Raw genomic sequence first — 12832 nt, 5'->3', positions numbered from 1 at the left:
TTAAGTCAAACTTTAATAAGTTTGATTTTTACATTTGTAACAGTAATGTGAGCAACAAAACCGTACAGTTAGCCCCAAGTCGGCCAACTCAAAAGATAGTTTTCTTGGTATACATACATGAAATCATTCACAATCTACACTTAAAAGTACATGAAGATTACAGTACAATTTCCTAAACTGAGACGCAGTCTCAAATTAAGCCACTAGATTACATCTTTTTGTGTTTATCTGACCAGTGTCATAATACACGCGGGTGTTCACCAAGATGTGAACTGCATATCCAAAATTTCTTTACCAAAAGTTCATGCCATGAGTGGTTCAGTTCATCCAAACAACAGAAAGCTTCAAACAAAGAAAAGGGCAGCCACAATATGGGCTCACAGCTAACCTAGCCTCACAAGGCAAAAGACAAGTTTGAACAGGAGAGGAGAAGATTAACGGCGTACAGGGGAGCTGAGACGCCGCTATTTAAACAGCTGTGGAAACTTATCTCACTCTGAGCCACTCTGTTCAGCACAAACATATTACTTTGCAGCACCCCTCTACTGTCACTGCAAACAAGTCAGAAGTTCTGGTAGTTCTATACTTCACTGGGCTTATACAACATGGAAGAGAGGACACAATGCATCTTCTCACTTTCCCAGGGTGGCTAAATTCCATTCACTTCTTGTTTTAGGGTGGAGGCAGAGGTCACAGAGACTTATCTCTACACAAGAGAAAAAATAAAAGTCTGCATGGCACTAGAGTGTTTTTCTGTTTCCATTTGTTGCAATTATTAGTCAGGGAAAATCTGTTTGAGCAACCCTAGACTTGATCATGTCAACACTTTACATGATGATCTGATTCTGTCTCCAGAGGCTCCAAAACATATCAGAGTATCAGAGCTGGTTCCGAGGGCTATCACATGCAGCTGAAAGCTCTGGAAAGGGCTAGGAGGTGAATCTTCAGGTCTGGATCATTCTGTGAAACTGGAAACAGAAGCTTTGTGAAAAAATGAAATCAAGGTCCCCGTCTTTGTTTACGGCTATCGACCCCACCTTAAGGTCTTTATCAGCGCAGACTGAGAGATGTGGTTGAAAGTGTTAGAAAAAGCTAGCTACTTACTTAAAGCAAATGTTAATTTGACAAAATAATCTTAACTCAGGGAAATCTCCCTCCCTATCTCCTGATGAAGATCATGAGATTTGTTATTTTTATTGACTATATTTTGTCCGACTCAAGACTCATAATTTCAGTTTGGACTTGATGGTATCAAATGAAGCATGATTGTGCAACTGCAAGGTCTATTTCCCCAATTAACTGATTCGGGCAGAGAGCAGAAGATGAATTTGAAAATGTTTTCTAGGACGCCTGCCCTGTTTGTCATAGTTTGAAATTTAAGGAAAGTCATGTCTTGCGTAACTTTGTACTTAGTAAGATAATCCGCTATAATTAGCTGTATGTTGTGTTGTTAAACAGGGGAAATATGTATAACACATGTATAATCCTCCATGTATAGGTGCCAAATATTGCTTTTTTAGTTTCTACAAATCGTGTAAAGGATGAGCTTGAACATCAGGTGCTTTCAGACAAAGAGCTAAAAACAGCCAGCTCTCGCCTGAACCTTTCAGACACGATTATTTTCACACACAGCAGAACTGTGGGTCTCATTATCACTGCTGCATTTCTGAGGATCAGAGGACAATATCTATCAGTGGTTGCTGAGGCACAGTGGAATGGAAATGGAAATCCCTTCACACTTAACATCTACCTCATGCTTTGCACTCTGCCAGGCAGTGAAGGCAAGAGTCAGCAGGTGACTCTTTCACTGATGCTACCCAAACACTGTCTTTTTCCTTCTTTAAGATCTCTTTCAGGTGATTCAAGAATTAATTAGACTGAGTTGAACTGACCTGAACAGAAGTTTTGGATGGACCAACCAGACTACTAGCAAAGAATATGAAGTACTTCTAAAAATTTTATTGCACTTAACCGAAGCTGATGAAATGAATGCTTTTAAATTTAGACCTCTTACCCATGTGAATAATTATTTGAAACTGCAATTAGGTTGGATTATTCTACCTGGCAATTTAAAGCCGCTCATCTCTCTAGTTAAGACCGACTCTTTCTGTCTAACTATTTTTCAAGAATCTGTTTTTTCAGTTTGGACAAACCACATTTTTTTTGCAAAAATATGAGCCTCTTAGAAAATTATCTACATTAAAAAGCTGTAAAGCTATTTTAATGTAAGCTTCAATAAATAGTCTTCTAAGCTGCAAATGGCAAACCATCTGCCTATAGTCTGATTGGATTAAGGAGCTAAGAAGCCTCGTAATGATGAGTCTGGTGATATACTATACTTTTTCTTCTATTCAACAAATCCCATGTGCAGAGACAAACCAACACTGAATGTACAGTATCTACTAATAAGTATTGTGTGTGATCCCAAAGCCTGACATATCTTTCTCCTTTGAATTGTAGAACTTCATTGTTGTTCACTTTAGAAACGAAAGAGATCCAGACACTGTTCTTAATATGCAAGAAGCCAGAGAGCACCAAATGTCTATTCATCCACCGATGAAAATAGTTTGCAACAAATTTACTGTTTCCTTCTGTGAGCAACATTTGTTAAAAACTAGAGTGATCAAGTGCTTTAGGAAACAGACAGGAAAAGCAGTGTGAGGCAGACTAACACATAATAACTGGTTCTGGTCTTTTCATGGGACTTGTTTGAAATAGGAAAAATGTACAATAACACCAGAGTTGAACAATCCTCTATAAGTAACTGACAATCAACTGCCTTCCCAGTTTTTGTTGTGCAAAATCCTGATGACGTACTGGGCTCAGTTGTTTAGCTGTGGACAGCAGCGAGTCATTTCACGTGTGTGTGTGTTTGTGTGGGAGGATGGTGGGGGTGGGGGGTTTCAGGGTATCAGACTTCAAAACCAAAAACAAAACTTCAACTAAATGACACTCGGAGTCTCTTATTTCTTGCTGCGCAGCCGTTTGGACTGTCGTGGAAGGTCTGAGCTCTTTCTGGTGCGTTTGAGTGATGACCCTCCCTCGCTCTCTGCCTCTCTGGGTAGAGAGGCTGCAGCCACGCTGCCACTTGCCAACACAGTACCAGACGTGCTGGCAACAGTGGAAGACACAGCAGCGCTGCTGGATGTGGAGGGGACAGCTGTGCCCGGCCTGGGTCCTCCCATAGCAGCGGCACTACTGTCCATCAGTTCACGGAGCTTGTGTTCCAGCTCGGCGAGGCGGGCGTTCTGCTCACCAATTACCTGGGTCTGTTCCAGCAGCTTCTGCTCCTGGTCCTGCAGCTGCTTCTGCTGCTCCAGCTGCTTGACACGAATTTCCTGCATCTCCCTCCGCAGTACTGTCATCGAAGCCCCGTTCACCTTCACCTGCTGCTGCACCTTGGTCATCTCAGAGCGCGACGGCGTGTTCTTGGCCAGCAGGGACATGGTGGTTAGGGAGGTCGATGGACCTGCCACTGAGCGGACAGGACAGAAGGAGGTCAACATCATTTTATTGCTCAATGTTTTTGGCTTTAATAATTAAATATTCCCTCTTAATCAACATCATAATCCAGGAGAAGTGTGAGCTGGTGTCTGTATCTGCAGAGGATCTGCCCTCCGTCTGTGTTTCTATTCTTATTATTCTGCTCTGTTTGGGGCATTTTGGACGATCTATGGACTGTCTATCGCGGGGCAGAGGTCTGGAGCTCAGCCAACAGTCCGCAGGTCGGGACTCAATCAAAACGTAGCATCAATGTGACATGGCTGTCTCTGTGCTCTGCTCTCTATCTGTCTGGAACACTGTAACATTGTTACTTTAACATCTTTATGAGACGTGAAAGGGACTTCACAAAACGCCTTCATTTGCCGTTCTGTGAATGATGTGTTGTGATGTGATGAAACAGTCTGCGCGAGCGTGTCTCACCGCTGTAAGGAGCTGCAGGTGTGACAGAAGGCGGAGTAGACAGACGCACACACCTGGCAGCAGCACAACGATGGCTTATTAAAACAAAACCCTGTATCTTCCTGCAGGGTTGTACGGAGGTGTAGACGTGTAAGCTTATTTAGAATGTAACAGCTGCTAAACTAGCAGACAATAAAGCTTAAAGCTCCTGCACCTTCGTTACGATCGAACTTAAAACTGAGTGCTCTGAAAGCAAGCTTTTCTTTTTTTTCTTTCTTCTACTGTGAGTTTGTTGTTCACAATGTTTCGTTCTGTGTGGGAAAGATAATGCTTCCCTTCGCTGTGTGTGCTGCTCTGCTCAGCTGTGACGCGCACTCTGGCAGCAATAGGGACTTCCTCATTTCCCATCATGCCTGCCGCCTAGTGCTGACTGAGTAGTTTAGGTTGTTAAGTTTGCTTTTTATGTTCCAAAATGCAAAACATAATTTGTCAGTGTTTTCAATGTGTCTGTTCAGAACATATGTTGTATATGTTGGTAATTGTCATTTTTGCGCTGGTTTATAGACGTAACCACGAGTGAGGTGGCTGTTACATTTCTTGACTCCAGCTGTGTTTTGTTACAAAAACCGAGAGCCTGGCTTTCATGCTGTTAAAATTGAAATTGTGCTCTCTGGTTGTCGGGGGGTTTACTGGCTCAGCCACACAAAGATACACTTTCCCTCCTGTCTACAGGAACAGTTGTAGGTGGAGAAATCATAATCTATGTAGTTCACAATAAAGTTTTCCAACTCCTCCTGTCCACACATTAGAGTGAACCTCAACTATTTGCAAATGGTCAGGCTAGCATATTGTAAGGTAGCTCGCTGCCATCAGAGTTGAGTATGTGCATGAGTGGGTGAAAACTGCTAGAGATGCCATTTCAGTTACATATTGTAATTGTTTTATTGACAGCTGCTTTGCATGAAGCTAGGGGAGTTTTTCTTCTCAACTTTATGAGCCAGCATAATGGAGTTAACGTTACCTGGTGCCGAGCCAATGAGGCGGCCAGACAGGTCAGCCCCCGGCAGCTTCTTCTTCAAGATGGGGACAATCTTCTCATCGAAGTACTCCATGGCCATGGAGGAAATGTCCCTCAGTTCCTGTAGGACCTCATGAGCTCGCTGGGGGGCTCGAGTTGAGTTCACGTAGCGCAGCACGCGATAAATCTCATCTATAACCTGACAACACAAAACAGCCAACAATAAGGACATCACATATGAGTCAGGAAACCAGACAACAAACAGGAGTTATACTATTACGTCTCTGTCACGTCCCTCTTTTACATCTCTATGAGCCCTCTGCTGGCCAGGTCCGGCACATATTATACACAAACACAGGCTTATTTATAGTAAACTTTTGCACACTGCAACATACTATAGAGGTTTGGAGCCTTGGTGTCTCTTAAAGAAATGTTTGGGCAGCTGAAAAGCTTGCCTCCGTGTGAAAATCCTCACACATTTGTCTGTCTGTAAGTCAACATGCAGATTTCACATCCTGTCTAATGCAGATTGCTGTCGCTCTGTTAGTCCCTCTATCAAACAATGTGTTCCCTCACGTCAGTTTGACACATAAATCCTGGTAAATAACCTGATGATTATAAAGAGCTACGACCTGAACATGAAGGTGCACATGTTAAGGAAAAATCTTTATAAATTAAAAAAAGTAACCTGGCATTTATAATAATTCAAATGACAAAATGTTTTATTATTGTGCTCTACACAGGGCCAAACTTTACATCACAACATAGTATAAAATAAATGTGTGGACCAGCAGTAGCAGAGCTAACCTTTCCTGGGATGAAGCAGCAGAGGTTAGAGTCGACATATTTCATGAAGGTCATGTTGAGCAGAGAGAGGCGAGTCTCTACGGCAGCCAGGATGTCAGCGTGACGGGCCAGGGAATGGTTTCTCCTCTCTGATTCTCGCCTAGAGGCAATTCATTAGAAACAAACTGGTTAAGAACATTTCACTGGTTATCAACTAACAACCTTTATTTAAAAATAAATTTATATCATATTATGCCACTGTCGGCATGATATGATATAAATCGTTGAAGTAATGTTGAATATAGATAGACACAGTTCCAAAAGCATTCAAGTATTCTGGGGGCTAGAAATTAGATTTTTTAATATTTGTATAATTTCTTTTCTCCATTTACAGAGTCTGCATGAAACTGCGGTATCCCTAGTCTGAGTAGTATTGACCAGCAGAATCAGAATCAGCAGGCTTCGGTTGAATGCAGAAAAACAGCCCGTAACATTCAGTTGTAACCTTTACAGGCCAATCTGCCACCAAAAGCAGCCCCAAGCTGTAAGCTCATAGCCTACATTATGGTCTAGGTGCAAGCAGTGCTGTGGATGAACACATCCAGTGCAGAGAGGACTGAAGCTGAAGGCTGCTTTCACTACACAGCAAGTGCAGACAAGTTGTACACTCAGCACAAGACTTGTTAGAGTGCTTTCAGCCTTAGTCCACAGAAATGCACATTACAAGCGCAATACGTTTCTTGTATAATCTAATAAGGATATCTTTTATGGGAAACAGAATATGTAAGAGTGCATCATATTGATGTTACTATAACAGTTACTTCTATTGATTTCAGAAATCTTCTTCTGATTGCTGCAATAATATTACTAGCCACAAGGGGCCCAAAGACCCACATTTGACAAACATTATAAGACAAAGTGAAATCCTGTTATCAAAATGCCCCTTCAGAAATGAATGAGCGATGCCACTATGTTATTTAACAGTGTGTCGCTAACCTTCAACAGCAGTGAACATTTCTGTGCTGTTGTGATACTCACCTGGGCAGCTGGGCTTTGACTTGCCTCTGGCACAGACTGTGGTAACGCTCTACCTTCAGGAAGCCCTGATTCAGGACACGCTGGCAGATCATGTCCATGCGCTTACACACCTGGAGAAAACAGACAAGCAAAAACATGTTAACAACAGGTACTGTGTTTTATAAGTTTGTACATGACCGAAACAGTGTTTACTTCTGCTTCCAGCAACAGAGAACTTCCTGTGTAGATGGCAGAGTTTAGCATGTTAATAAGGCCACTTGATCAGAAGGATATTTGCCTGATATGGGTTCAAACAACTGTAGCTTTGGTTTGGGGACAGTGCCTCTGGTCTTAGGTACATCATTTTTACATTTAATACCTTGGTGGTTTTTATTTCACCAGAAGCCACTTCGACTTTCTTGATGCCTTGAAGATATGTTTACTTTTCTCTCCTCAAGTCCCACTGCAAAACTGTTCCCTTGAGTGTGGAATATACAACCCCATCTCATAAGGTGTAAGTGCAATCCTCACTTACCATGTTTGTTTTGATTAAAAAACATTCTCGAGACATTTCGAGAAGTAGCAGCTAAAAGTTATATTCAGTGTTCACCAGAGAAAATCTTTTCTGGTATAGGGGGACAGTTTCATACTCCTGTAATACCCTTTTCCCACCGAAATTAGCGCGTTGACATGGTTTTTCAGAGCCGGGAAGACCCGCTAATAAATGCCGATTGTCTCTTTTCCTATTGCCAGTGGAGTATACTCTTGTTGGTCTCTTTTGCTGCGTCACCATCTGACGCCACAAACACGCCCGAAACAGGGTTAGTTAGCAGTGAAGATGTTACAGTGGTTAGGTCTTTAGTGTATTTATTACTCATTCAGTCTGTTTATCAAACTTGGTGCTGACAAATTTGGAACGATGTTCGAGTGCTGCCTAGACGGAGACGGGCATAATTTGTAATTGAGATGACAAAGAGTTGCAGAAGTTACAGACGGAGCATAGCGTCACGCCGGAAAGGGGTAGGAGATGAGCAAGTCGGCACAGGTTTTGTGTTCCCATTAATGCCGATCAGAGCCGAGGCGATAATTACCCGGGTCTACAGCAGAGTCATTTAACCTGGGTCTGAATGCAGATTCTAGCCTTTCCCACCAAGCAGAAAAGCCGGGTGTTAGTGGGTTTATTTACCAGTGGGAAAGGGGTTTATGACAATTGTTTTGGGGACTCAAAAGTGCAAAAGTCTGATATGCAGAACCGCAGCCCTACAAGGCACAGGCCCAGGTGTTTAAAGAAATCAGGCACACCCTAAGCCCTCTTAGTGTCTCCGTCTTGAGTAACTTTAAAGGTAGTTCGGAGAGGGGTTCTACCTGTCTGTTCCCAGGAGTCCATTTGTCCTTTATACGTCCATGCAATCAAGTATTACATAGAAGGCTAAGACCGAAGCTGACAAGTTTGCATAGCAAAAAGCTGCAATAAGCAACAATGATGTTCCAACAAAGTCTACTTGATCTTGTATGAAAGCAAAACCTCCAAGCTTTGCAAACAAGGCTGGCAGAATTATGTGAAAGGACTGGGGGGAGTGCTGCAGTGAGAAGCACATCCAGAACTACCCAATGACTTCTTATCAGGTAACCTAACGCCAAATTAAATATCCAAAAAGGATTGGTAATGTCTGAAGGGTGGGAACATCCATTCGGGGTTTAAAAAAATACCCAGAACCGTTCTCATATCGGCATTCATCTTTTAGTGTATTTGTGATGTGTCATGTATTCCAGTCTCTGCTTGGCTAGGCTGCCCTGCTAATTAGATAATAGCACAATAAGCAGTGCGGAGGCCATGGCTGCACATGCATTAAACACCGGCTTTAAATACCTTCCAAAATATCTTTTTATAAAGACTTGGGGAAAAACTAACATCCAAAGATAAGCAATGCATATAACTAGATTAAGCTTTGTTCCCCTTCTGGTTGGCTTGTTTTGTTCTCCTTACCGAGCGCAGCAGGCTGATTTCATCGTAAGACAGGAAATTGAGAATAGTCTCAATGGCCACGATAGGTAGTCCTAACAGCGGGTTGTTCTGGTGAGGCTGATCCGGTGGAGGGGTAGACTGTCTCGGTGACACCGCATCTGAGTCCAAGGACCCAACACATCCATCAACTCTATCTACCATGGCCGCCATCTTGCTTAGCTAAGGAGGAGGCGGAAGTGACGTTTCAAATGGGAGTTAGCGTGCATTTCTCCCCAAGTGAAATACCGGGATAAAAGTTTTAAAGAACAGATACTAGGAATTACAATTAAGATAATTCATTGTCTCAAAGTGTCTCATCTTTAGCATGTTATGGAAGAAAAACTCTTCAAAACCGATAAGAACTAGAAGGAAAAAAAACTGAACTATGTGCAACTATGTGTAGCATTAAACATAGATGAGGCGTTACTTTACTCTTTATGAACTGAATAGTTTAATATAACTAGTTTCTGGAATCCTGAAAAAGATAATTTGGCTCAGCTCAGCAAAGCTAGCTCACGGCTCCCAAACTGCTCTTTAAGTAGCCTACCACTTCTGGCTTATTAAGTTTATTCAGACTAAGCAATGTTTTGACATATACAACAGCTATACAAGCGGCAAATAGAAGTAAAAAGTAATAATCAACAGATAATTTTCGCTCCACCAACATTCTCCTGCATTCTGTGTCTACAGGTTACCACAGAGCAGCTACTTTGTGTGATGTACATTTATTTGTATGTTTTAATTGAACAAGCAACCAGTGAATTAAGAGTCTGTGTGTGATTCAGTGGTACCGGCTTGATCAGTCTCAACGTACACAGTCTGCTGTAATGTTAATTAACAGTATTCAGAACAACTGTCTGAGGCGGAGTGATTCACAGAGTAAAAAGTCCTGTTGATGTTGTGCTCTATATCAGTACATACTGTAGAATGCCTCTTGTCCAATCAGAAAACTTGGTTGGAACTAACTGTTGTATAATGTGTTATTTGTTGCAAGAAATTAAGAAATACACAAAAGTGATCATGTTTGGCTCTTAGTAGCCTTTTATTTAACAAATATGTTATACAATCAACCGTCTACTATGCCATGTATTGATTTACCAAAATAATATGCCCTCTGATGGGGGTCGACCCTCATTCACTTAAAGGAGCCGTTAAAAGATTAACTGGTACTACTTAACTGGTACCTTGTTTTTCAACTTAGAAACAACATTCAAACATCAAATTAATAATATTCCGCTCATTCAGGAAATCCAGAAATATATTAAACATTTTCATTTCGTACATACTTTCCAAAATATTCAAGGTTTTCAAGGATAATTCACCTTAGAATGAATGGCATGTCCAAATTTCAACAGTCTCTCAACTTTTACATTCTATCTATTATATATAAATCTATTATAACTTTTCAAATCCAATTAAAACTTAAAAAATATAACGTTGTATTAAATAAAGTTATAATTGGAGTCAAAAACCTTCAAACCCATTCATTTATTCCTTAATTATTCCATTAAATTGTTGGCACACTCGTGCTGGTGGTAGTAGCTGAGCTATTAAAGCAAAAAGATTTACGCTTTTGGCAGCAGAAGCTTCAAAGCAACGGCAGCATTGCTACCAGTAGAACTACCACTTCTACTCTACTGTTAAATGGGAGCAGAAGTGTATCTAGCACACCACATGTGAGCACTATTTAAATCTGCTGCAGACACAACTGCGTTCAGCAGACTCTACTGGTGCTTATGATTCACATGTTGATGATACCACTTAGAGCCCTTGGCCTTCAGGCAGACAACTGATAGGTGACTTTTAGCTTAAATCGCAGTAAAATTACCGGTCACTGCCAGGAGTCAAACAGCAGTTACCATCACCATGGCAACGTTTAATAGCACTTGGGAATAAGACATAAACAAAACTTTTGGCTTGGTTTCGAGTCTTAAAAAGGGCTATTCAGTTAATCGCCCAGCCATTAACAAACATGAAGTGTAGCGCCCAGTGCAGACTACTTTTGCACAGTTAATCCAGTTCCCTTTTTAAAAAGTATTCATTCATTCTCCTTTTTTTTACACATTCAGCATAGCAATTCTTAAAGTATGCCACACATGTAATACATTACTTTTATTATACTTATAGACCCAGTATTGCAATCAAGCATCGGCTTTTGAACAAACCTTGAAATATTGTATTTCTATTATACATAACTGATATTCAATTTTTAATCCCAGCATTGCAGTTTAGCAGAAGCCTTTAAACAAACCGTTAAATAGCCCACATCTGTAAAACATTACATTTCAGAACTTCCTGTTGTTAAACACACACACACAATACTTATAAGTGTACATATAGGCAACAAACTCTGATCTGTGTCAGTGTGGGTCCTGGGCCCTATGGCTGCCAGCTGCAGAGGGGAAGAACCTTTTCTGGTGGCATGAGGTTTCAAGTACTGATGGATCGCAGACTCCTGTCAGAGGGGAGTGTCTTAAACACTTTTGTCTTGGATGTGAGGGGCCACAATGTCTCCTGCAAGGATCAGGATCCTTGAGGGATTGCGGCCGATACCTTTCTTGGTGGAGCAAATTATACATCGCAGACAGCTCTTGTTCTTTGCAGTGGCACCAGTGAACCAAATAATACTGGAGAAGAACAGGATGGACTCATTGATGGCAGCGTGTGAGTGAAGCAACAGCGTCCTTGGTTGATTAAACTTCCTCAGCTCCTGTAGGAATTACATCATCTGTTATACCTATTTTGCAGTCTTGAGGCTGGAATCGCTCTGTAATCCGCAACCATCTCCACTGTCCTCAGAGCATTAAGCTCCAAGTTTTTCTAATGGCACCAGCTAACTAAATGGTCAATCTCCCACCTCCAGGTGGATTCCTCTCCACCAGAGATGAGCCCTATGATGTGTCGTCCCAAAACATCAGGAGCTTGAAATAGCTTTGATGACTGGAGGTGAAGTTGAAGGTATACACAAAGAGCAGCAGAGGGGAAAGGGGGCCGCCTGGGAGGAAATCTGATGCTACAAAGTTCACTCCTCCAGATTTTGTCCTGCACATCTGAGTTCTGAGGTTGTGCACCTTCTTCATTTAAACATGCAGGGGTTCAGTCTCTCCTTAAAAAACCTTTTTGAGCAAAGTGAAACATTCAAAGATTTTCAATCTGGTTTAGGGAGCACCATATCACAAACTTGATAATATGAAGAGTTCACAATGATTTGTAACTAGCAGCAGACAACAGGGTCTGTGCAATCTTAGATCTTTGCTTTGCATTTAAGACAGTCGATCATAAGCTGCAATCAATGCTACATCTCTATTTAAAATTAATACTATTAAACTACTAATAAATTACTCAAGCATTACGATTGTGCTTATAGAAACACACATAAAGAAAGTCACATTTTCACTTGAATAAACATTGTCAGCAGGGAGCTCATGAATCTTTTGCAGTGAGTCAAAGGACTCACACCTGAACAGGATCCCATATATACAGCTCTGGAAATAATTAAGAGACCATTCCAAATATTACTTAAATCAGCATGTCTCTCTCCATGTCATAACCAGCCCAATGCAGATGTGAACCACTGAAAACCTCCTGAATGTGATCAAGAGGACGATGGATGTTCACACAAGCCATCGGACAAGAGAAAAACATTTTTGCAGTGGTCTCTTATATTTTTGCGGACCTGTATATAAACTGTGTGTCGTCTCCGATCCAGCCAGAATCCTCCCAGTTCCTGCTCTTCATTAAACAGCTCCTCCCTGCAGCCCTGCTCTTCACAACAAGCCCCCTTCACTTAAGCAGTTCCTCAGGGCTCTCACACTAAAATGCCACATATCTCACCATAGTGTCTGTTTGACTATGTACAGAGGATTAAAGACGGGATGTCCAAGAACTTTTCAATGTGAGAACTGGGTCGATCATTTGACCTCCTTGACTGGACATTCTAAATTAAGCTAAATTTGTGACTGGCTAATAATTTAAAAGAATTTCATAATCAAGCATTAATTGTTTATTTAAAAATCTGTTTTCCACTGAAAGGCTACCCGGCATGAGAGGGACAGAATATGTCTCATCTGTGCATTTTTATATAAAGAATAAACATCCTCTAC

At 41.4% G+C, this 12832-nt stretch overlaps 1 protein-coding gene across 1 annotated transcript; it reads right to left on the bottom strand.

Moving 5' to 3' along the window:
- On the bottom strand, nt 1-8900 carry fbxo28 (F-box protein 28). The gene is made up of 5 exons (XM_069658599.1): nt 8712-8900; nt 6746-6855; nt 5729-5867; nt 4925-5120; nt 1-3475 (listed from the first exon to the last, which is right to left on the bottom strand). The coding sequence occupies exons 1-5, from the start codon at nt 8898-8900 to the stop codon at nt 2964-2966; spliced, it is 1146 nt and encodes a 381-aa protein (XP_069514700.1). The 3' UTR covers nt 1-2963.
- Between the last annotated feature and the right edge of the window lie 3932 nt (nt 8901-12832).

This window comes from Semicossyphus pulcher, unplaced genomic scaffold (assembly GCF_022749685.1).
Source record: "Semicossyphus pulcher isolate SPU_LCO1_2020_fin unplaced genomic scaffold, fSemPul1.0.p SCAF_12, whole genome shotgun sequence".
Lineage (NCBI taxonomy): Eukaryota > Metazoa > Chordata > Actinopteri > Labriformes > Labridae > Semicossyphus > Semicossyphus pulcher.
Note: the sequence above shows the minus strand (reverse complement) of the source record. Positions and strands in the feature narration are given on the sequence as shown.

Excerpts from the sequence above, each read along its gene's own strand:
- fbxo28 (XM_069658599.1), bottom strand. The coding sequence starts at position 8,900 with ATGGCGGCCATGGTAGATAGAGTTGATGGATGTGTTGGGTCCTTGGAC. Across the intron at positions 6,856-8,711 it reads AAATCAGCCTGCTGCGCTCG|GTGTGTAAGCGCATGGACAT; the intron begins GTAAGGAGAACA and ends TGTTTTCTCCAG. Across the intron at positions 5,121-5,728 it reads GCTGCTTCATCCCAGGAAAG|GTTATAGATGAGATTTATCG; the intron begins GTTAGCTCTGCT and ends TTGTGTTGTCAG.